Below are 26,286 nucleotides of genomic sequence, written 5' to 3'. Positions count from 1 at the left end.
TTTTTAAGTGGCTGGTTGATGTGCCCAAATTCTTGTATATATTTAAATGATAGATAGCATAGCTGGGTGAAATCACCATTATTAATATCGCTTGGTTCATGACCCCATGATCCCAGGTTAGTTCAGTTTTGCTTCCAGGCTGTATTTATCCACACTGCAAGTAAAAATTCTCAGTTGTAACCAGCAGCAAAGTCGTCATTCTCAGCATAGGCATCCTACAGACTTCATTATTGCGTTTCTGGGACTATGTTGGCTGCAAATATGAATTTTCACACATGGAACTAGCTAAGTAAACATATCTAGTCAAGCAATGTTTTAGGTGTTGTTAGACACCCAGAATATCTTGTTTCCCCATTCCTTTCCTCCCACACATATCATTGCAATGAGACACTGGAGGAAAACAGGAAGTCAGCAATAATTATTGTAGTCCAATGCAACAGTTAAGCAAAGGAGCTTTAGGTATATTTGCTGCCTTGCAAATGGCTAATCCCTCACTGAAACTGATTGACTCAGCAAAAAACCCCAACCAAACAACAAAACCCTAAGTGTGATGCAACAATGTATATTCAGGGATAAATATGTTTTAATCTCAAAGATGGAATTCTCTAGCAGTAGAGAATTTCTGTTCTGCCTGGAACAGAAAGTGAATGCAACTATTTGAGGCAAAGGAGGTGCCTAAACATATCACTCTGGCTCAACAGAGTTTTGTTTCTTGAGTTGTTTCCACCAGTGTTTAAATAACTCTATCCTCACCTTTGCATTATAAAAGCCAACAGAGGAAATGTAATTGTAGGAATGGTGTAATTCACCCTTTAAGTGAGCCCTTGATACCAGGACGCTTCCCCTCAGCTCTGCACTGGTAGAACTGCAGTATAAATAATGACACAGTCAATACTGTGTATAAAATAAAGAAGATAGTTTAGAGCCACAAAAGTCAGCATTTCTAAGAAATCAGCCCAAACTACTTCACAACCTTGTCATAGCAATGTGCTTCTAATTTTTCCATTTCTGTCCCCTTCCCTGGTCTTAATTGAGTTCTGTGTAACAGAGTAATTTCAGTTTATTTTAAGACAGGAATCTTAAATATCAATTACATAATTATTTCCAGTTTACTAGTAGACTAGAAATTCTAGTAGTACAGCCTATTCTATACTACTAGCATTGTAGACTAGATATATAACATTTTTAGTATACAAAGTACATACCTGAGGCATTTCTCAATATACCATCTCCTTTGTGTCTGCCCAAGTATTTTTTATGGTTATTTCAAACAATAAAAATCCATGCATGTAATCAATTAGAACCAGATGGAAATCCGCCATTTCTCTTGGAGGAAGTTCCTTTATCTTTTTTATTTTGTTACTTCTTTTAAAATCATCTTGTCATTTGCCACTATTCACATCACTTCTATGTTACATTCATGCCACATTTACATCAGGTGAGGTATGAAATAGCTAAATTAAACTTTACATTTCTTGTCAAAAGTTAAATGTTAAGATGCAAATACTCATGGTTTTAATTTGCATTGCTTCAAGACTGACAGGCAGCTGCCTGCTCCATACTGTCCTAGGAAGAATTACTTTTCTGCCACTTACCTTAGGAGAAAGCCCTTGGTTAGTCTCTTAGAGCATTGCAGAAGGAGCATGCAGAACTGCTTGTTGTTATTTCTCAGAGACCTCTCTTTGAGAGTCCTAGGATATCTTCTTTTTTTCCCTTTTTTTTCTTTTCCCCAAGCACCCAAGCATAGCTGTGGTACACTGAATGGGCTTCTCAGTTCTATGTAGCTAGATGGCAAGATCACTCTCTCTAAACTATTCATGCACAGTTTAAAAATCATCAGATGATAGGATGGATGATAGAATGGTGCCTCTAGACAAAATTATAATGCAATTATTTTAGTCAGTGGCATCTAACAAAGCCATTCCCTCAAGGCTTAATCTGAACAGCAGCAGTTTGTGAAGTCCCTATGCCTTGTTTTAGCCAGTTCTTTGAACTTTACATCTCCACCCAGCTCCCAAATGAAATTTTATTTTGTAAAATGGCTAAACAGGCAGCCTTTACAGTACAATAGAGTCTTACATTTTCTTTACATTCCATTAGTTTTGCTTTGGATCAATGCTCAAGGATCGATCGGTCATGTCCGATTTCATACTCTGTTGCCTGGTGAGTTAATTTAGGATGTGTTAGACTGAGCCTTTGAAAATGGAGGCCACAGGAACTAAGACTCAGTCTTAAGTTAGAAACACAGGCATTCAGCACAGTAACCTTTCATCAGCTGGGTTGAATAGCTGCCCTCAAGCCCATTCAGAACAGGTATCTGTGAAAGACAAGGTTTAAAAAAGGAAGGTGAGTTGTCAAAATGGTATTTTGTGAGAAATTGGAGCCACCAGAACTGAGTTTCTGATACCAAGACCTTCTACTGCCTACTCCTGCCCATGCCCAGGCCTAAATTTTATGGAAATACAGAATACTCATTTTTTCCTCTCATTGTGGAACTTCTGGCCCTTTTCTTCCATTTTATAAGGCACATGTATGATTTCTGTTTCAGACTCCTCTCCCTAAAGATGCTCCTACAAACCAGTGGCCAGTTCTCAAATGACAGTAGCCTCACCTCTTCTTTGGAATTATCTCTGGTTTATGTACTATTGCATCCTTCTCTCTCACAGGAGCTGTACATGTCTCCCTGAAAGTCCTGTTTGAATATGCCTTCAGAGCCCTGCCCTGCAGCAGTGGAGGTGGCTGCAGCACCTTTCCTCTAGCCTCAGTCTAACACAGCAGATGTATGGTTTGTGCACACATTACAAACAAATGCCTTAGGGGCAGTAGGACTACAATTCTCACCCCTGAGAGATGTGTTAATGTTCATCCAAACCACCCAGACCTCCACAGGCTTTCCTCATCCACAGACGCTCACATACCTGTCATTGCCATTTTATTTACATGTCTCTTTCCAAATCTGGTCACCAAGTTCCTAAAGCTTTTCCTTGCTGCTTCGGCTCAGATCGTCAACTCAGGTCTGGGTCCTCTGTGCTGCCTCATCAGATGTTGCTGACCTGACATCTCCAGCATCTTCCACAGTGCCTAGGTGTCTCTTAGGAGCACCCTCGTCACCTCTGCTGGCTGTGAAAACTTGTGAAAAGAGCAAGAGCTGCAGCACCTATGATATATCCATCCTGTCAGAGTTGTTCCCTGCAGAAGCAGCTCATTCTGGGCCCAGCACATTTCTGCCCCATCCCATCTGCCCCTTGGCAGGTCCAGAACCACAGGCTGCCTACTTCACTCTACCCTCAGAGCAACCTGGCTTAAAGTTTTGGTTTTCTAAGGGGACAGGGCAGGTGGTGCCAGTAAGCTGGTCAGGGACAATTTTTTGCATTTTTTCTTTAGCAGCAGAAAAATTAATGTTGTTAAAGGACTGCTCATACAAGCTTGTTAATGGACCATTAATTGTGCATGAAAGGGAAACAGGGTGAGGGTACAGGGATGATGGTGTTTGCATATGGAGAAGCAAGAATCTGTGGTGCCTCAGGACACTCCCTTGCTATAAGCTCCTGCCATAATCAGCTTACTGTATGCATTGACAGTAGGCTGTGTGTGGATGTGGTGGGAGGGAATATATCCTGCAGATCACAGATGGGACCTTGCCAGTGGTGACTGGAATAGGCAACTGTGAGAAGCAGCACAGTGGGAACCAGCACATCTTCATGCCTGACCTTCCTGGACCAGGACTGACCTCCCTTCTGGGAAGCAGAGACCCAAAGAACATAGTGCTGGGTCAGGAGCTGATCACAACCAAGGAGGGTGAAAGGTCTGGTCCTGGAGGTTATTCAATAATCCCAGTATCCAAATCCAGTATGAGGCATTTACTCTGTATTGTGTGTGACAGCAGGATTCTGCACCTGGGATGGGGTGACCCTGGATATAGGTGTAGACATGGCAATGAGGCTGGGAAGCAGAGACACAGAAAAGGTCCTGGTCGATGCAAGTTGAACACGAGTCAGCAGTGCCCTGGCTGCCAGGAGGGCCAGCCCTGTCCTGGGGGGGCATCAGGTACAACATCACCAGCCAGGCAAGGGAGGAGATTGCCCCACTCTGCTCTGCACTGGGGCAGCCTCACTTCAAGTGCTGGGGCAGTTTTGGGTGCTACAGTGTGAGGAAGACATTCAGCTATAGGAGAGAGCACCCAGATGAGGGCAACAAAGATGGTGAAGAGCCTTGAGGGGAAGCTGACTAACGTCACTTGGTCTGTTCAGCATGGATGAGACCCCATCGCAATCTACAACTTCATGAGGGGAAGAGGAGGGGCAGATGCTGATCTCTTCTCTGTGGTGTCCAGTGATAGGATGCAAGGAAATAGCCTGAAGTTGTGTCAGGGAAATTTTAGGTTTGGATGTTAGAAAAAGGTTCTTTGTTCAGAAGCTGGGTGAGCACTGGAACAGCCTCCCCAGAGAAGTGGTCACAGCCACCAATCCTGACAGAGTTAAGAAGCATTTCGACAACACTCTCAGGCAGATGGTGGGATTCTTGGGGCTGTCCTGTGCAAGGCCAGGAGTTGGATCCTTGTAAGTTTCTTCCAACTCATGATATTTTTTGATTTTAAATTAGAAGTGCCAACTACTTCAAAATAAGTTCTAGTATTAGATCCAAACAAACTTTTTATAGCATTGCAGGTTTTGATATTCTTGTCAGGGACTCACACATTTGAAAAACAGAAGATGTATGTGGGAACTAACAGTAATCTTCTAATGACACAGTAGTATTTCATTGTACTAATACTTTACAATTCTGATATCACAACAAAGCTAACAGTACAGGGTCAAAACCAAAGTGCACATGCTTTCTGCTGTCTCACCAAACCCATCACAAATTGGATGTGAACACTAAGCTGGACAACAGCTGCAGCCAAAGCAATTCAGGTATGGGCATAACAAAATGCAAAGTTGACACTACAGATTTTTAGCTTTAGCCTAAACCACTGAACTGGTACAGTGTACCCTCATTGTCTAGAAATATCTTGGCTTATTTAAAAAGCCACTTGACCATTTTCCATTTTACTACAAACATTACTCTTACTACTGGTACTAACTTGTTCCTTCCAGAGCAAGTTACCTTTCACAGGAACCAGCCAGCCACCCCCAAAACTCTATCCATCTTTCCTAGTAAAGCCAATTCTGCTCCTAAAATGCCTTAACTGATTTCATAGATTCTTCTAAGAAATCCTTAAAGAGTGTTCCTCAGCATGCTTTAGTACTGCTGCTTCTCTTCATGAAGACAAATTGCTAAAGATTCTTCTGCATCTGGTTTTAGAGTGAAAACAATGAGAGGAAAGCCTTAATGGGAATAGCTATATGTTGCTGGATTGACATCTAAGAAAGACTTACCTCTTGTAGGTACACCTTTAGCTGCCAACAGACTTTGCCTTAGAGAGAATCCCTCAAAATTCAATGCCCAATGCCCCATGATTTCACTATCCTACACATCTCCATGAACCCCACTCCCTGAATTTACACTCTGGAAAATTTTTGAATACTCACATCCATTAAACAAAATCCTATAAAAATATGTTTATTTTTATATCTGTTGGATAGAAGTAGCCTTATCCTTCAGTAGCAAGTTGGAGTAAGACTCTCAAAGGGCCACCAGCTACACTCTTCCAGTGAAAGGGCTTGCACATGAAATGATCTTTCTCCTTTGTAATATTCCACTCAACAATAACTCCATGTTTCCAGAAAAAAGACTGACGTTGTAGGTCCTGTTTCATAAGGGTTTTATGTAGATTGTGAAACTCTCCAATTTCCAGTCACATTCACTAAGAAATAAGCAGTTTGTACTCAGAGCAGTAATTACAGCAGAACAGCAGCCAACAACTTCAATGTTTATTAGCCAGAACATCAACTTAGCTACTCACTTATACAAACTAAGAGAAGTAAATTTTAATGCTGCTTCACAGCATGTGTAGCTGTCAAGCCATTAACCAACAGTTCTAGAAAATATTTTGCTTTACCTGAGGTTTCACAAAGTAGACTGTAAAATTACATACAGTACATTTGGCATATAAGTATCAAAATTCTTGTTGGAGAAATAAATTACAAACAATGGTACAAAACCACTCCAAGCCAACCTTTGTTCAACAAGAACATGTGTGTTTTAAGAGTTTTATTTTTTGTATTGCTCTTACAGTAAGCAAACTATTCAGCTTATACAAAATAAACCTGTAGTTTTATATACTTTAAAAAATCATCTTTGGCTAAACAAAGCTCTTTCTATTTTTATACATATATTTATATATATACAAACATCAGATATTTTACATGACAACATAGGAACCTGTACACATAGATACAATAGAGAGAACATTAACCAAGTTTCACACTTTACAAAAAAAGAATCCGAGTCAGATTCAAAACAGTCAAACCCTGCCCCCATCACCTATACAGATATGAAAGTAAGTAAACACAGACAAGGAATAAACAACTTTGTAATAAAATACCGCCTGCCTTTTTTTTGATGCAGAGAGGAAGCACTTAAGTGGAGAGAAGTGACTTCCCTCAGTGCCTTCAGTACTGTGCACATGTTGATCTCTAAGCATATGGTTGAAAGAATACTCTTAGGAGAGTCTGATTTTTCCACACACATGAACACTTCTCTGCAAACTGACTATTCTGAAAACAGTTTCAATTAGATTTAAATCTCCAACAAATTAACAATTGTAACAAACGTTTTTAAGAACAAGCACGGGTTGTAGCACTGATCCCCCACCGAAATTACCGGGCACTGACAGTGAAGCATGGAAGGTGGGATTTGATCATTGAAAGCAAACATTTCGGAAACAAGCACGAAAGATGGAAGACTGCCAGAACTGACATCATCGCCCACTCAAGTCGTTCCTTGTAACAGTTTCCAGAGCACTGCCTAAAACAAGGACAATGCACTGTTTGGCAGCATGACAACCCATGTAGGTCACATGTAGGATACTCCAAAGGGGTCAGTGACAACACCACTGACAAATTATCTGATGGTTTATTAGAAAGAGAAGCCTGTCCCATTAGCTGGAGAGAGAACAAAAAACATGCTGACATTGAAGAAATGGTCACTGCACTCTGAAAAAGAGCCAATTCAATCCAAGTTGAAAGGCAATGCACTTAGGTGAGGGCTATTAAATGAAGTATAACCGTACTCAGCAGACGCTCTGACTGAATAAAGACTACAGCAATTCCAATCCTCCATAGAAAATAAAACCTCAAAAATTAATGAATTCATTAAACAAAACCCCTTTCAACTTCCAGGGATGTTTCTCAGAGAGAAGAAAAAAAACAAAACCTTTTTATAAATTTGGGATAAAACAGCAGTTATGTATGAGATGTGTGAGTAAATATATATATACACACACACATATACTTTAGGTATGTTCTAGTAAAACTGGAAACAGTTATAACAGATTTTTTAAAATAGAACATAATGAATTTCTAATGCACTAAACAATTTGTAAAGATAGATGCAATTGCTGTCAAAACATGCCAAGTTGACAAGCTTTTGAAAACTGCCTGTTTTTATAGAAAAAATTTGCTTCTGTTTAGTAAACACAAAGTCACATTTTATGAAACTGTAAAGGTTTGTTTCTAAATTAATTTTAAAAGAAAATCACTTCTCAATATTTAATATTTTTTAACAAAACAGAATGTTTATTATGTTGCAGACGTAAATGAAGTACCTTTTCCAGATGTAATTTGGAACAGAAAAACATAATGGCCTTTGTGGAGGATCGTTCATGTAAAGTAACATTTACGCCACCCTGCACTCTGACTGTTCTGAAAACAGATTCTGTTAGAGCTACATCTCTTGTAAGTAAACAATTGTCACAAATGTTTGTTAAGAACAAGCTGCAAGATCCACCTATTCCTGAGCAACAGAATTCAATTACTAGATAAGCAACTTTTGGAATCATTGCTATCACTGCCCTGCCTTATTTTAAAATAAAAACACTTCACTTCTTAAAATATGTTCCACAGTCACCAAGATGACCTACCTGTCATTTTCCAGGATTATCTACCAACTGGATTCCAAAGCACTCTCACTTTTTTAGATCACAGTTTGACATCAACACATGCAGAACTTCTGACAAGTGAAGCAAGAGCCACCACTCCCACTCCTGCCCCTGTCCCCACAGAACACCTTTAACTAACAGGAGATGACCCCCTTGAAATGATACTGCCCCATGTGCAGTGTCAAAGCCCTTTCTTTCCTAGCCACTTGGTTTGTGAAGTTCCCTCTGTATTACTCTGTCAAAGGAGTTCAGAGGAAACTCAGACAAGTAAATACTAACAGTGCACTGGATTTACCAAACTCTGTATTCTGACTTGGATACCTCCCTGTAATCCCACCAGTATAAATGCAGTGGCTCCAGTCCATCCCTGCAGGTAACAACTAAGCCTTGTAACCATGAAGCAACTTGGTTTGAGTCTACTTGCACTTGGATTTCTTGAACAGCTTCATTAACTGCTTGAATCGTTCTGAAACCTAAGAGAGGACAAAAATTACATATCATTAAGGCCCCCAACTTCCATACCTACCAAGACAGATTGATCTGATATCAAGGTTTTTTTAATAGCACCACTATTTGCTTTGAAGAAATTTTAGTAGGAGAATTTTAGGAGCACAATTAACAAATTAACTGGATCTAGGAAGTCTTCCTATACCTTTCACATTTGAAATAGCTTCCAGGTTAATCAAAGACAGCTAGAGCCAACACAGGTTTAACACAGATTTCTCTAAAAGGAGGAAAAAATGAAGGCTTCAAAGCCAATTAGCCTTGAATTTACCACACATAACCATGAGTAAGAGGCAAATGCAAAGACAAAAGCTTATTTTGTACTACACAAAAGCACCATTTATAGGTTATTTCCTACCCTCTTGCACAATTGTTGCTTCAGGTATTTCTTGCTCATCATGGAGTAATCTGCCTGCCAGGGATTTTACATAACTGGTCTGTAGATCAGAATAAAAAGCCTTTTTGCTGAACATAGCTACAGCTGAAGTAGTAACTTCATTCAACTCTAAGCTACTACTTTTTATTGCTGCATACATATTGCTATAGCATATTGATGATCCACCAAACTAACTTGGAAGAGAGGCATAAATGCACATTATTTTATCTAACCAGCCACCCCAGCAGCTTATAAAGCCCACAAAAACTCTACAACCATGAACACAATATCCTAAAAGCCAAATTCAAATCATGCAGGATTTCCTAATGGAGTCAAACGTGTTTCTCCCTTTCTAGATTTGCAGGATACATATTAAGAGAACAATTCAACTCAAGTATAAAGTTAGATGCAAACTTCTGGGAATATTCTACATTAATTTGGTACCTGCATCTTTGGAAACTTTTACATTAAAAGGTGAAAGGAAAAATAGAAACACCTTCATTTAAAATGTCCTTTCTGCACAATCATGATAATTTTTCTCAGCTCTAAATTCAATCTTTTTCTAATTTATTAAAGGTGTCCAAAGGCTTCAGGCCTCTCAAATTTGTCTTTATTTAAGTGTTGATCCAATAACAGAACAATCCTGTTGTACCTGATTATGAGTGGAGCAGTTCCAATGTACCAATCAAAACAGGTACTGAGGAATTCCCATAATACCCCTATATGTATTTTTAAGAAGTAACAGCTAGCAGAATCTAGATTCTTTTTTCAGGAAAAGAAAATTACAGATTTGCAGAAGATCTCAAATGATTTTTGTTCAAGTGTAATTGTAAATGTAGGAATACTGCTGGTAGTATATATAAAAATGATCATCACCTACCTGACTTGGGCTTTTGCTCAGCCTAGTGGCCAAGGAAACAAAGGTTTTGCTTGATGGTCCTTTTCTCTGACATTCCAGTAAAATTTCTCGGTCATCATTTCTACAGCAAAAATGCATTTTTAAAACATTAATACATATACTTGTTTACATACACAAACAAAATAATACATAGAGGTATATATAAAATTCAGAGTATTTCTAAACTGCAGAACGTGAGTTCAAAAAGCAGCAACCAATTTGTGGAGGATCCTTTCTTCTACCAGCATAGAGTTAACAGAGACAGTGGTAGTGGAGATTATGTTCCCCTACTAGGAAGAGCAGGATTGCCAGAATAGAGTTAGCCCCAAACCAAAGAGTTTTAAGGTTCTAAACCAGATATTTAAACTTGAATTGAAAGGAACTCAAACTCAACAGAGGCTAGCAGTTCCAGCCTCAGTTTGCATGGCTGAACAGCAGCTCTCACCTAAGGCCCGCTGATGTTTGACTTCTGTAAGTGGCTTAATGTAACAAACATACTCAGAGAACATCTGCTCACGTGAGAATAAAAAAAACAGAACTCTATTCTGAAGTGAATCACCAATTTCGTGTTTGTCTCATAAATGAATTTAGGCAAAATGTGTATAGAGAGCAATTTTACTTGGCTGAAGCCTATCATACTTCAACAAATTATACTTACTTTCTTCCATTTCAAAGAAAAATACAATGACTAGTTATTTCAATAAATGTCTTTTTGAAAAAAAAGATAAACAGAAGTTCAAAGAAACAAAAACTGCAAAACTGAAAACCTGGTCATATTCATACAGAAAACTGTCTCTTTCTACCTTGTTGATTTGCACATTAAAAAATCACATTAGCTTTTGCTGTCTTTTTTCTGTGAAGGAACTGATTTTCTTATAAAATGCTACCTAGAAACTTACTGTATCTGAACTATAGTTTAGAAAAGTCTGTCCTGAAACTTTTAGAAGCCCCTTTATAAAGTGTTCATTATATCAAGTTACAGCAAGAGCAGCAAAACCTGCCAACTATAGTTTCTTAAAAAGAAGAATACATCACAATAATTTTGCATGTATTATTGACATGGACAGCCATATCATTTGTCACCCACATCCTGCAAATCAGAATAGTGAGTTGAAAGGTTGACTGGTACATTTCCGTAGATTGAGCAGCTCAGACCCAAACTGCTCACTCTTATGCCTCCTCAGAGGGAGAAATCTTTAGCTGTTCTTCATCAGTCACCAGTGCCTCGTAGGAATACCAAGGATCTTCATCCCCTACCAAGCCTGGCTGGAATTTATGATAGAAAAAATAAACCAGGTAGAGGAAATAATAAGAACATAGAGTAGATTACAGTAGGTCTTGTTACCTTGGCACATAAGCTCTGAAAACAACAGCCAAGAGGTCACCTGATTTGGGAGATGTGGATAAGTGATGGACATCAATCTCCCTCAGCAATCCTGCATTGATAAAAGGAGGCTCCCATTCCCCTTTTTAGACAAGGGTGTACAGCTACTGAATAACTTTGGTCAATAGCTAAAAACCCTTTTCTTCCCTCTTTTCAGTGTTTCACATAGTTTTAAAAAACCCTAAAGTAATTAGGCGGATCAAATCAGAAATTACCTTGTCCAGGAAACTACTACTTCTCCCTTCTTTTTAATGATGTTTTTGGCATAGAGGCTAGGTGATGATGGAGATGAAGCCAAGGGAGTAGAGTCTTTATTCTGCTGCAGGTCATTCTTCTTACTGGAACACTGCTTGAGTGATGAATTTCTATCTTCAAACCTGACATTACCTTCATCGCTGCCCTCACCCGATTCAGTTCCTTTTCGTTGCCTTTTTGAATTGGCATTCTCTTTGACAATCTCTTTTTTCCTCTTTTTATTAGTTTTATCCTCTATACTTATCTGACATCCTCCACTAGTCTTTGAACTGGGTTTTGTTTCAAGATCACATTCACGTGCTACAGTCTCATTAGAAAGCTCTTCTGTTAGGTCTACAGATGCATCAAAGCGCTCTTCCAGTTCTTCCTTTTTATCATTGACTTCTGACTTTCCTGTTGAAGTTCCCCGAGTCCCGTTATCTGCTCTGGATTCCATTGTATGACATGAAGTTTCACTAACAATACCATCTGTTATGCATGACTTCATACTGCATCCAGCAGGAAAAGAATCTTGAGATCTAACATGCATTTCATTTATGTTTTCAGATACGTGCAACTTCTGTGCCTCAGACTGCTCAGAGCCTTTATCTGGGCTTTCAGTGTTGTGGCTCTCTTTGTCTGAAGATTTTCTACAGGTTACAAGCAAGCCAGTAGTTTCTTCCTTTCCAATACTACTGTGTGACTCCTTCAGAGGCTGAGCTAAGGTAGGATTTTGGTTATGTTCAGTGCTGACATGAGGCAAGTGATCCATCTTAACCAGATCTGGTTTGACAGTTTCTTTCACGGTGGCACTCTGGCTGTCCTTTTCTTTTCCTCCCGTTCTCATTTCTCCTTTTCCAATCTTGGCTGAGGATGCCTGTGCCTCCTTCACTGGAGCCATCTGATCAGATGCTGGTGAGGCAGATGGCACTGCCCGCCGAATCTTTACAACAAAATGATCATTGGATTTCTCCATGATCACTGCTTGCATTGGCAGGCTGGGGCGACACTGAAAACCGGGAGCAACAGGCCGACTTGTCCAAGATGATGAACAACTTGATTTACTGCTTGAGTTATCAGATTCTAAAGCCAAATGAATGTCTTGTTCAGTGGCATCCTCCTCTCCAAGAAGTGCATCTTCACTGTAATGTGCACTAACAACACCCTCTGGAGCTGAGCTAGAATTATTCTCTGGTTTTAGGAAGCTGAGGTGAGCATCTGATTTCAAAGGAGATGGAATTGTTAAGGAAACAGCCAAATCTTCAAGGAGGATAGAAGAAATACATGATTTAGTCTTCTGTAAATTGCATTCATCTTCTTTGCATGAAGCTGAGTTTGTGGAAACTTCAAACATACAGTTCTCATCCAGCACATCTGGATCAACAGGCATCTGAGGCCTAGATGCTAATGAGGGAGCTCTTACAGGTGAAACAATAGTCCAGCTTATATCCTCATCCAGTTTACAATCCATGGATGCCTCCTTTGGAGTGATATCTTGCTCCAGTTCAGGAGTATTATCCCTGCATTTATGACTGTCTAAAAACTGTTTTTCTGGAGTCCTGAATTCACAGTCGTTTCTGTTGATATTGCCACCATTTTTTTCCAAGAGATCAGAACCTTGTAATAAGCTTTTGAAAATTTCACCCATTTGAGCATCACTTACTAGATTAAATGTAAGACTGGATGCTTGTTGTTCTGTGAGAAGCTCATAACTAAGATCAGACTTGTTAGCATCTCTGGACAGCTGGAGTCCTTCCTTCTCATATTTAACACCCTTCAGTGGAGTAAGAGTGCTTTGTAAATTATTTTCTTTAGAGAGGTGAACTTTTGTTTGGGAATTTCTTGTATTATCAATGGAATTAAGACATTTTGTGAAGGCAGCTTTTGGTGCACCTGTTTTATTTTTCTCATGGTGATAGTTAGATTGTTCATAATCCACAGTTTGTTTTGAAATACATTCTTCAGGTTTTTGAGAACCTTCTTTCAGGGACTTTTTTCTAGATCTGTCCACATCATTTTTATGACTGATCTTGTGGTTTTGCTTTCCAGCTCTTTCAAACTTCCCCTCCTCACCCTTATTTTCCACATCACACAGTTTTATTATAATTTTCCTTATCTTTTCAAATAAGTAATCAAGTTGTTCATCTACAAATTTCCACAACTGTTTTTTCATATCTGATACTTGCTGGTCAAAAAGACGGTCCACTATTGCATTCTTTTTAACTTGTTTAAGTTTTGTCTCTATAATATCACAGATACTCAATTTTAATGTATCACCTAATGCACACATCTTGGAAAAGTTCAAGTATCTTATTAATGCTGTAAAATTTATGATCCCAGATTCTATAATTCTGTGAAAACGCTGAACTGGGAAGTGTACTTTGAACTTCATATAACTTTTCCTCATCTGTTTTCGTATAGCTCTGAGCATCTGCATGATTTCTTGTATATTTGAAGGTTCAACAATAACATGAACTATTTTTTTAAGACAAGCAATGCTCACAGTTTTGTTTTTCTTCATATTCTTTGAAGATCTGAAGGTCTGATTTTTATGCCTGTCTCTGTTCTTTTGTGTGCTTACTTGCACAGAAACAAATTTTCCATTATCTTCATTGCAGTGCACAGTTTTGCTATTTTGATTCTGCGGGCTGCTGGTCAAATTTCGTGTCTCAGAAGAAGCTTTTGGTCTTGACTTTTTTTTATTTTCAGAGCCTCTCTCTGGTTTAGATCTTTCTTTATCTTCATCACTACTTACGATTTCACCTTCTTCTAATTCATCTGAAGAGATACTTAGCCGAGACTCCACCTCTAAGTGTTCATCAGACATGCTAACTGGCTTTTGATTTTCTTTGTTTACCTCCTTTGACAAGTTCTTTGAGGGACAGATGACAACAGTACTTTCAGGCATTAAATCTATAAAAAGAAAACAGTTTGCTAAACACCACAAAGAATGCAATTTTAAACAGGTATTTTCAGAAAAACGTGCAAGATTCTCTACTGTAAAATGATTATTCAGAACTGTTTGAACTCAGGAAGCCTGAGCTATAATGAGTTTAGGTGGTTTGCTTTAGCACTGCTAGTTTAATATATTTCTTTGAGCTTTAAAGGGCAAATAAAGCTTTATTTTGAGCTTTAAGGGGCCTCAGCATTTCACCAAACACATGTGAACTATCTCACAAATGCATATATTGGAAAGACATAAATATAGCAGTTTTCAGTTTCAAATTTCTTTCCATTTACTTTAACAAGTTTTCTGATTACTTTACCAGCTAAACTGTAAGTCTACATCATTATGAACGAACATTTACATATAATAATTGGCTTTTCTTTTAAAAATTTCAAAATTAAAACAAACTGAGAACAAATGACCCAATATTTTAATAATCCCGCACAGTTACACTCTGAAACGTAAGAAACCAGATTTCAGTGCCACTTCTCTAGTACAAAATCTAAATTTCCAAGACTTTTTTTGCTTTAATTTCAGTAGGACATTAGAAGGAAGACTTAAATTCACAAATACTTGAAAGTATATGATCCTACATAACTTCCACAATTTCAAAGAAAACCTAAAGAGATCTATGCAAAACTAGCCACAATTAAGAAATGTGTATGTATTTTTTTTGGAAGTTAATACAAAACTCTTATTTCAACCAGTTTTCTGTCAATAGTGACCAACTCCAGTTTTAGAGAACTAATATTCAAATGGCTAGAATCCTGGCTGCAACATTAAATGCTGTCACCACTAACAAAAAGACTATCGGGACACACACAACTTAAGAAGACATAATTTGTATTTTTCAGAAAGCAGTCAAAAGAGTTTCTGCTCTCCATGAGTGGATCTTCTAAATTTTATGTAGAAAATAAATCAGAATATACAGATACAAATACCTTTGTTGTAAGTCTTCACAAGGCCTTTACAGGGACTTTCCATCTTCAGTGCTTTAGCCAAGGGACGCACTGGACTGTTCAGTGGGCTGATTGCCTTTGGAATATACCTCAAGTGATTGAGATCAATGCTCAGTATTGAGCTGTCATCATCAACAGCAACTGGATTAGTTTCTCTCTCTTTAGTTACAGGACACATCTCGCCAGTGAGAGAAGACGCTGTTGCAGTCCTGTTATCAGTAAGGTCTGGCCCCAGATCACAAGTATTCTGGTCAACTAGTGGTTCATCCTTATCACTTATAGTTCTGTCCAGCGAATGAGATGTACTCGTATTAACTTCACAAATACTCTTTTCCTCAATGGGAGAGTCAACATTTTCTGCAGCCAGGTGATCATCATCCCTAACTACTTCCATTAAAGAGTCTGGTTTTGTTTCACGGCTATCATCTGTACTATCACAGGACTGCAGGTCACCAGAACTTCTGGCTTCTGAGTCATCTAAGACAACATTTTGAGAGCCACATTGATCTGCAGAGCTTTCTATGTTAGCAGCCAGCCCTATTTTATCTTCCTCTTTCTTCTCTGCTGCTGACTCTAGAAGGTCTCCCATACTTGCACTTGCAGGTTTAGGTCGTGCCACTTCTGCTGCTGGTACATAATCATCCTGCCTCTCACCCTCTGTCACAGGCAGCTCTTCACACACTGCCACACTCTCTGTCACCTCCAGGGGCAAACATTCAGGGTGGTTCAGACCTGCCATTGCTGCTGTTTTTACTGAGGCTTCCAATTCAACTGGATCACAAGCCTCTGCTGCTTCTGAAGGCATTTCAGCCACCATCTCATCAGGAACCAGCACCTTTGCTGCTTCTGGCAAGGCTTGGGGCTGTACCTGACCCCCTTCTTCTTCTGGTAAGGCTTCTGAGCTTGGTTCATCAGGTGTGACTGCTGGCAACTGTGCTGGATCTGCTGCTGCTACTTTCAAGGCTCCATTTTCAGAACTGACAGAAACAGGCAGTCCTGGTTCCATGCTGCTCTGAGCTGCAGCATCCAGAACTTGTAGTGCTGAATGACTGTGCTCTGTGGGACCACAGTCTGCAGGGTGGGCAGAATCTAAGAGTTCTGCTTTCAGTGTGAGCTCGGTACTTCCCTCATCAGTGGCCTTTTGAGAAGGTGTTTTAAGTCCATCCATTGCAGAGAGACATTGCTTCTTATTAGGAGAAAGAGTTAAATTTAGCTTTTCCATAAAGCTAAGTTTTAAGTCTTTGCTTTTTGGCCCAGTGTGATTACCTTTAGTTTTGGGTATCTTATAGTCTTTTAAACTATCTGCTACTCTGGATGTTTGTTCCAGCTTAGAGGATTTGTTTCTCTTACTTTTTGTAACATGTGTACCTTTCTTGGAGTCTTTTACAGATTGGTGAGAAAATTCCTTTGCAAGTTTTTTTTCATTTTTGAAATGTCTATTTTCATCCTGATCCTCTCTTTCCCTTTTCCTTTTTTCTTCAGTTCTGTGTCTTTCTGATTTGGAATGTGCTGTTTCCCACTCGTATCTACTACTACTTTCCTTCAAGCGTGCATATTTATGCTCTCTGCTGTTGGAATTAGAAGGCGAAGTCCTTTCTTCTCGAGAGGTATGATCATCTGCTCCCCAGTCTCTCTTGCAGTCAATGTGCTTTACTTTTCTAGACTCTTCCACACGACATTTATGTGATTCATGAAGACTCTTTGAATGTTCATTCTTGGAGTGTGGACTGCTTCCCCTACTAGGCCTCCTTGGTTGTTCTTGCAGCTTCTCATTCAGTTTATTTTTTTGGCCAGCATGTTTTTCACCTTTATCATGTGTTTTAATGTCTTTTTTTAATACATTTTGTAATCTCTCATCAGCATACAATTCACTTCTTGTTTGAAATCTGTCTTTACCAGCTGTCTGTTTCTCCCAGGAAGAAGTACCCCTTTCTACTCTTCTTTCCACACTTGGACTGGATTTGAGTTTTGTGCTCTGACTTTTTTGTTGCAACTCATTTTTACTAGCCTTCTCTGAGAGGGTTTTCAGCTTCTGTTGAGCATCCAAGTTCCCCTCCTCACTGTCACCATCATTTCCAGTGCTCTGATGTACTTCTCTTTTGTATTTGCTGACATTTCCCCTGCTGTGCTGTTCATTACTTTTAGTTTCTTTTCTTTCCTTTCTGTTATCCTTGCTGGCATGGTTGGAGGTATGGTCATAGCTCAGTGCACATGTGTGAGTACCACCACTGCAGAGTTCTTCAGGAGGGTGCTTTGGCACAAGTGGAGTGTTCCTTTTTTCAGAGCCACACTTCCCACTGTCCGTGTTATGAGATGAGTAACCGTGGTATGCATCTTTCGAAGAGTCATTTTTCATTCTATGCTCTATCTTCATATTGTCACCAAAATCAGAAGGTCTTAATTTGGAATCTTTTGTTTTAGTTGATCCCGGAAGGTATGTTCTGGTGAAAACACTTCGATGGTTGGGAAATTCTGACAGCCTGATTATAAGAACAAAAGAAGTTATGTTACTTTTAAGTTTATTTAAACATAACTAAAGCTGAACTGCAATGAAAGAACGTTTCTATAAAAATTGTTAACACTTTCAATTTCAAGCTGAAAAAAGGGTGCTATAAAAAAAAAAATAATTTCTATCAGCACAAAACAAAAGAATGCAATTTATATACATATTTTCCAAAAGAAATTCATCTAAAGAAAAATCAAGATTTATGAAAAAAAGTGCTGTATTGAGCCTAGTAAACAATTTTAGTAATTCAAATTAGTATTTCATTGTCCAGCAATAAAAAGACCTGTCTCCCAGGGAAAAAAAAAAAGTTGTTCTTTACAGCATTAGTGATTTAAATAATAATAATTTAAAAACCACCAATAAGCAAATAAAACTACATTTGGGGGTTGTTGCAAGCTCCAGAAAACAAGTACTACATTATGATAACCAAGGCTCATCAGGGCTACATGCTACTGCTGAGAAGTCACCATATTAAAAATAACTTAAAAATCAAATTAGAAAGGGTATACATGTGTGATGAATGTAATTGTATCCAAGCTGTGTTTGGTTTTGTGTTTTTATAGTTGACAGTGGTTTTTTGAGATAAACACTAACAATTCCTTGAAGATACTAACTTTGAAATAATCTTTACACATAGGTGCATTGCTTAAAAAATGCTAATTTACTATAAACCATGCAGCAGACAAGGCATGTTTCTAAGATCTCAAGGTGCCAATTTCCCCACAATTTTCCATGATGGATGCCTCCAAAATACCAAGATCAAATACCTTGTTCACAAACTTTCATCACCATCACATGATATTGCAATGGAACTTGTAAAGTATATAAAGTGGTCAAATATTTAAAACAAATAAGTGTTTTTCAAAGACTTCAATTTAAAATTCAGAATACTGCACTCAAAGATGTAAAAATAGCAGCAGTTGTGTGTGAAAGCTGATAAGCTGAAAGAACTACACATATCAAAACCTCTTGATCTCCATCAGATTGTGCCTGGTTATTCTCTGTATTTAGCAAAGAAACCTGTATAGTTTATATGCATCTAGCCTTTAGCACAGGAATCTCAAAGAAACCTTCTTTACAACATGCTTTGGTGCAGGAAAATATCAAATGGTCAAAACAAAATACAAACAAACCAATGATGTGTGTCCCAAGTGACAAGGAGGTAATCTTCTGACAAGGTGGTGTCCTGAATCGCAAACCCCTGCTCTGGTTTTCCATGGTTCAGAAACCTTACTGTCAGCTACTCTCCCATCCATACTTCACTGTTTCAAGTAGTTCCAGTAACATTAGTGGTACACAGAAATAACCAAGAATTCTCTAGTTGTTATCCCCCACCACTGGAGACAGGGATTTCATATCTTGCCAGGAAAACATTATACAATCTATTTCTTCTCAGTTGTTGTCTGAGAAGTTCCATGCAATTCATATCTGAGGCCATAAAACAGACACAATTCAGCTTCAAAGCTAGTAAGATAATGCTTTCAAACATGCAAGATGGTTAGATAACCCACAAGGAATAGCAGGTTACAAACAAACAGAAATTCATGTAAATGGTCACCACTTGGACTCCTTCTTGGTTTCTTAAGTAGAATCCCAAGACCTCATCAGGCAAAGGAGACCTGTATTGCTTCTGTACTGGTTCTAAACTATACAATAATCTACCAAGTAATGATTTTTTCATTATTCTTTTTAAAATATACACAAACATTTCAAATTAGTATATAAACATGATCAGACCAAAAGCATGTTTTCAGTTCTACTGTCTGTTTGTACCTTTGATGCAGATGACTGATTTCTTCATCCTTACGGTTAATTTCCACTCTCGCTGTTTTGATAAGGGCTGAAATATTCTTTTTGAGAGCCTGGTTTTCATTCTGTAGCATGATATTCTATTTTAAAAATATATAAAACAGACAGTAAGAGAGAGAGGGAGAGAAAAGAACAAGAATTAGCTTGGACATCCAATCATGTAATGAAAAACATTGCAAGACAACCACTAGAAAAATGTCCCATCATTGGCAAAGTGACAGTAAAATATCTATAAACCCTTTCAAAGAAATCAAAATTACTGAAATCCAAAAAAATTTGTGGTTTTTTTTTTTTAACATTACTCACATTTATGATTCTGTTTGAGGTCCTGGTTATTATTTCAAACATTTCAAGCATACAATTTAGTAAAATTGAAATATGCCAGAAAACAAGTGAGGTAAAAAAATAATCCAGCTCTACAGAATGGCACAGCAAGGGAACAGCAGCTGAAGATGAAGAGCAGTTCAGACTTATCAGAATAGCACTATGCTCAAAGCAACACAGACATCTGTTTCCAGTTCTAATGACAGCTCAGGTACCTTTACAGCCCTGTCCCTAGTGCATTAAAAAAACAAAGGGTACTGGATACCTTTCTGATAACTATTCATTTGACACGTTTACTTTCTAATCAGAAAGACCTAAGATAGCTTTTAATTAAATGAAGTCTTACTGCACACAACAATGTGAAACATTAATTTATCTACTGATTTTGTCAGTAGGCTATCCCCACGAACCATCCTAGGCAGACCAAGTTCCTAACATCTACAGGGATGCTTTACAAACCACCCATGCAATGGATCAAGTCTGGAAAGCATATGAAACTGCTTTCTCTAAGCAATATTACATTTACTTTGCATGATCTTGACAATATTTCCCTTTGAACTACAATACCTGTGCCTGTATTTCTTTAAATTTCTTCATCAACTCTTTAATTTGCTGCTGACATTTTCCATATTCTGCCTGCAACTGTCAAAGAGAGAAGAATTCACAGCACAGAAGTGGACTTAATTATACAGAAGAGTTACTTCTCTACATCTGTAGTTAGTTAATACATTAATGTATATTAAAAACCCCTGGTTTTCCCCCAAAAAACACATGCAAGCCATATTAAAACAAAAGGCTTCAATATGCTCCAATTGGTATGCTGGTCTCTAAAACAACACAAATACTCAGAGGAAATCTCTGTGTGCTTGCCTCATAGTAACAGGTTAAGAATAACAGGAAGTCATATTATTGTGAAATTAAAGATACAACTACTAAGGAGCAAGAGTTCTGAGAGCCAAATAGACTCTGGACAGATCTCATGTAACACAAAACAGGTAAAGGAAAACACAACAAAAAGTTACTACAAACAAACTTGGACTGTAAAAATAGACTGCAAAGGACACGATCCTGCTGAGATCACAAAGTTAAGGAAAATAAATTTGGTATGAGCTCTTCTTTAGAGGTAGATAGTAACAAAGCTTTCACAGGAGAATGGACAACTTCCACTCAAACAGTCAACTTTCCAACTTGCAAAGTGATATCTTCATCACTCAGTGGAGTCCTGTAAGGTTCACTCCTACTTATTCTGTAACATCTGTGAATGCCATCCCTTTTATGCCATTTAAATGCGTCTTACAGGCCAGGATTGGTGATGCTACTTAAGTGAGTGTTGTTTGGATTTGCTAGAATCAGTTACCTACTGCATGGCCACCTTCAGTCTCAAGGACAGAATTTAACAATATGTAAGATAGGTCATGGATCTATCTGCTTTACTCTGGTAAAACTTGTTGGGAGAAATGTCAAGACTAGTTTTGTATTAGATATCTGACCAGATCTTTGACTACAGAGAAACCACAATACATTTTCTCACAACACAGCTGATAAATGAACTGCATGCAAAGCACGAGAAATGGGAACATAGCATGTCACAGAGTGACAGATTCACTTATTCAGATGAACTTGTTGTTTTAAGAGTTTATTAGCACACTCTTGTCTTTACTTATTTAAAAAGAGCCTATTTTTCCTACAATTTGAGCATGCTGACATTTTCTGTACTTTACTTTTTACACAAGGAAATTTGGAACAAACCTCCCAAAACACCAGAAGTGGTTTTTTTTTCCAAATTAATACATACCTCGTCATAGGATGTTCTCTTTGCAGTCCCTTCTTCAATTAATATCTCATCAAATAAATTTAAGCCACTTCTAGATGGTGTATTATTTGGAGCAAAATTGTCTATATAAAGAAAAGCAATTAAATGAGGAAAAAGGTATTTTTTAACCATGTTGCATTGTGTACACTGTTCTAGACTGTCTGTGCATTTTGGTTTTACTTCTTGTACTTGCAAGGTAACAACACACAAAGCAATTATTACATGCTCATGTCATGTCGTGTTGCAGTAAGGCACAGAGATTTCTTGAAAGAGCCATCTGTAAGTGAAAGTGAAATGAAAAAAACCCCAAACAACCAAAACCAACTGACAAGCCAACACCCAAATTAATTAATGACAGTGCTTTTTCCTCAAATCAGACTGGGTGCCCTGTTCATCAAATACAATTAACTAACAGGACCTGGCTTATGACATCCCTGAAATACAGATGCATTTGCAGACAAATAAATGAAGTCAGCTATGAAACCTCTCTTCCATCCTGTGGACAATACCATAAATCAAAAAGTATTATTAACATAATGCAAAAGGATGTATAAATAACATCTTATCTGTAGAGAGCAAAGATCTCACCAGCCCTCTCTTCAAATTTAAAAAACCAAGGTCACTAAAAACTGGACTACATAAAATGTTTTCACTGCACTGCTATTCCTCCTTGCGTCTTTTAATGTTTACTAAGCAATACATCTCCATATAAGAAATATGAACTTAAGAAATACAAAATGCAAAATGAGAAGAAGATATATAGATGTTCTACATCTGTAGGATACAGTTCTTCATAAAAATTCAATGGTCTTACAGCAGTAATAACAGGAGAGAAATAATTGCTTAAATACTAGAAACAGCATTTCATTAAATGATACTCTAAGGCTCACAAAAAAGAACATGTGCTGGATCCATTTATTTCTCACATTCAAATAAGTTAAAAGAGGAAATTACTTTACATTAGCATGCTGTAGGCACATAGTTTGTGGTAACTGGGAGTGGGGCTGTGGCTGAGCCTCCTCCCCAGTGGGCTACAGCTGTGAGAAGCAGGTGAGCAGCATTGAAGGCAATGAGCCATGGAGTGCCCAGGTGCACTGACCATCACCAAAGGGAACAGAGGGCACTCAGGGGCAATGCATGAACAATTAGGGATATAAAAGGTTGGGCTGAGGAATAAGAGGAGCAGATGCTTGAAGCTTTCTGAAGTGACATGATGTTACTCTGTATGGATGGATGTCTGAAGCCTTCTGCTGAGGTATGGTGTTACTCTGTATGGGAAAATGCTCAAAGCCTTCTGAAATTGTATGGTGATGCTTTGTGTATCCTGGCTGTCTGGACTTCAGCATGTACTGTGGCATATGCTGCAACAGCATGTCAAATTATTTGGAAAGTAACAAAAGGTTTAAAGGATATCCTGAATTTACTGTATCATATCACAAGTATGTTTTGGATCTCTCACTGGGGATTTAGTGATCAGTAACTGTTGGATCTGACCTTAAAGCTTACAAAAACACAGAATAAAGGTGGTTTTTTTCCAGGGTAAAATGTCCTACTATCAAGGCACAGATAAAGCAGCTAAGGCTTTCTGCACCCCTTTACATGGTCAAGTATCTTCAAATAGCGAATATCAGAGAAAACTCATTCATTCAGCTAACAGATTTAAGAATGCTCTGCTGCATTTATACAGCAGAGACTATATTTATTAATATATATCTTGAATTTAAACAAGTTGCTTGCTGAATCATAGGTTGCACCAGCTAAACGTAAAATTAAAACTACTAAATATTGTTTTACTTGAAATCAGCCTAAGAAGCAGAGACTGTGTAATGTGCCAAGCAGTGAGACACAACCTACCAGAAACGGACAAACTGCTGTCCAAGCCATCATAAATATCCACAGAGCTTTCATCTCCTTCCCTGAAGGGGGAAGCTTCAGCTAAAGCAATGGAAAAAAAAAAGGCCAAAGTAATAATTTAGTAAACTGCAAACTCTACCTTTCCCGTAAAGCCAGTGCAGCTGCAATCCTATACTAGTAGAAGATAGTAGAAGTAATAGTACAGACCAGTAAAAGGGGAATTTTATCCAGGAAACTACTGCTACTGTGGAAAAAAGATCAGTCACCAGGGAGCAAAGACAGTCTTGTGAGATCAGTTTGTAAATACTACAAGAACTGTGCATAAAGCAAACTATATGGCAAATAGATTTTAAAATGATACATAAGTAAACTTGATCTAACTTTGAAACTGCTTTCTAGAATACACTCAATACAAAACTTATACAACTCAAAATTTGGTATGATAAAACCAGTACTGTTAAAAGAAAGATTTCTTGCTAAAGTATTGTAGCAGTCTGTATGGTAATACCAAAAATTTGCTTTAATATTGCCATCTACTAACACACTACCTGGTTCTGTAAGTGTACTTTAACCTAAATCTCCTCAGTCTCTCTTCATGTCTTTTTGCAATGCCTCTTATCATTCTTGTCTCCTCTTATGTGACCCTCTCAATTTCTGCAACAAATACGATTTCTATAAAGAAAAATATCAATACCCACAGTCCTTCTGAGGCTGGGAATCCCCCAGATATGTGTTTAATCAACCAGCTGTGGAGCTGGAAATAAAGAGTACCTTGATTATGGGAACTGTGGCAGTTGATAGCATATTGGCTCTTACAAATAGCAAACAAAGTGCCCCTAACTGTTCAAATGCAAGCTTCATTAAGATACAGTTGAAGGTTAAATTATACACTGTGAAAGATTGGGGGGGGTGGGAGGGGAAGACCAGTTCCAGACCCCCTCAAAACATTCCAGAAATCCAAAGTACTCAGGTATGGTTTTAAATACAAACTCACTAATAGGATAGGGCTTGCATGATATTGTGCCACAACCATCTAATTGTGTTTGAAGGTCATCAGTATTTGTCACAACTTCAGATTTGTTTTCTAAGTTATTTCCGGACCTATTTATTTGCATAAGACTGCTTTCATTAATTCCCCACAAGCCAGAAAGTAAAACTAACACTTCTTACCACTGTAGCGGATATCATACAGTCCCAGTCCATCCTCATCTGCTGCCATGATACAAACTCCCTATGGCTTCCCCATCTACAATTAAATGTCAGAGCAAAGGGAACCAATTAATTGGCAATTTCAAAACAGCAATTTAAAGCAGCATCATCTTGAAGTGCATAAATTACACCTGAGCTACCAGTGGCCCTTGTTCTTCAATAAAATCCACCTCAAGAACAAGAAAACCCTTGGATCAAGGTAACATTTAAAATGAGCTTTCAAGAAACATAAGAAATTATTGATCCTACAAGGAAATTTTGAAATGAAAATCAGCATTATATTCTATGAAGACGTTATCCAAACGTGCAGTTTACCTAGTTAGAATAATCTGATAATTCTGATTTCTTCCCTAATGTCCATTTAGAAGCTTCCCGTTGTCTGATGCCACCCGTCTAAACCAGTACCGGGTTTGGGGGCTGGCAGGGAGGAAGGCGCAGGCACTCAGCGGCGCTGAGCAGCCACCGGCCCGTTCAGAGGCGGCGGCCCTTCCCCACTGGCTGCCCGGCTCTCGCCCTCCCTGCACACGCGGGAAGGGGCTCCCGCCGCCCGCCCCGATTCCCGGGACCTCTCGGGGGTCGGAGCGGCGGCGGTGGCGGCTCCCGCCGGGGGCGCGCAGGCGGTGCCCGCGGGCGCGCGCAGGGCCGGGAGCGCTCAGCGGCCTGCGCGCGGGGGGCGGGGCCAGCGCCGCGCCAGCCAACGGCCGCAGCCGCTCGGCACATCCGCCGCCGTGACGTAGGCAAACCCCGCCCCCAGCCCCGAGCAGTTGGCGCCAAAGTGAGGCGCGCGGGGCGGCCGCGCCCCGCCCCCCCGCCGTGGCCCCGCCCCCTCGCCCCTTCCCGGCCGCGGGCCCCATCTCGGCCCGGCCCCGAGCGCGGGAAATCGCGCGCTGCTCCCGGCGGGACGAGCCCGGAGCCTCCCGCCTGCCCCGCTCCGGAGCTCACCGCAATCACCGCTCACGTCGGCCTGTGCCGCGGCCGCTGGAGGCTGCCCTGGGCTGCGGCGCACGACACATACATGCTTACCTGGTGTCGTTCCGTGCTGCGGCGCTCCCGAGAAGCCCAAGGTTTAATCCCGGCGGCTGCTGCCGTCGGCGATCCCGCTGCCAAACCCCTGCGGGGACATCGTTACCGCCCGACAGCCGCGCTCGGCCTTCGCGAGCGGCTGCCGCCGGGGGCGTAACGCTCCAGCAGCCCGAGCCGGAGCCACCCGCTGCCGCGTCCGTCACCGCCCGCCCTCGGCCGCCTCCCTGGCCCAGATTTAAAGGGCTCGCGGGCAGGCCAGTCCTGCGGCAGCAGCGGCAGATGGCTCTCCGGGAAGCAGAGAGCAGGGGAGGCCAAGGGCGCGACACACGCAGCCGCACCCGCGCGGGGCCCCAGCGCTCCGAGCCAGCGGGAGAGCCTCGCTCCGCTCCCGGACGGCGCCCGCGG

General features: G+C 39.7%; 1 protein-coding gene across 2 annotated transcripts; it reads right to left on the bottom strand.

Annotated features, from left to right (window-relative positions):
- Nucleotides 1-5,840: 5,840 nt before the first annotated feature.
- Nucleotides 5,841-26,021, bottom strand: CASP8AP2 (caspase 8 associated protein 2). Of its 2 annotated transcripts, none has more exons than XM_030267589.4 (10): nucleotides 25,882-26,021; nucleotides 24,820-24,895; nucleotides 23,650-23,730; nucleotides 21,778-21,878; nucleotides 20,550-20,624; nucleotides 19,623-19,738; nucleotides 15,326-17,823; nucleotides 11,419-14,350; nucleotides 9,802-9,901; nucleotides 5,841-8,514 (listed from the first exon to the last, which is right to left on the bottom strand). In XM_030267589.4, the coding sequence occupies exons 2-10, from the start codon at nucleotides 24,866-24,868 to the stop codon at nucleotides 8,458-8,460; spliced, it is 6,009 nt and encodes a 2,002-aa protein (XP_030123449.4). In that variant the 5' UTR covers nucleotides 24,869-24,895; nucleotides 25,882-26,021; the 3' UTR covers nucleotides 5,841-8,457. The 2 variants fall into 2 exon arrangements, with proteins under 2 accessions (XP_030123449.4, XP_072782736.1); XM_072926635.1 differs by lacking the exon at nucleotides 25,882-26,021 and adding an exon at nucleotides 25,174-25,426.
- Nucleotides 26,022-26,286: the final 265 nt, after the last annotated feature.

This window comes from Taeniopygia guttata, chromosome 3 (genome assembly GCF_048771995.1).
Source record: "Taeniopygia guttata chromosome 3, bTaeGut7.mat, whole genome shotgun sequence".
In the NCBI taxonomy this organism is placed as follows: Eukaryota; Metazoa; Chordata; class Aves; order Passeriformes; family Estrildidae; genus Taeniopygia; species Taeniopygia guttata.
Note: the sequence above shows the minus strand (reverse complement) of the source record. Positions and strands in the feature narration are given on the sequence as shown.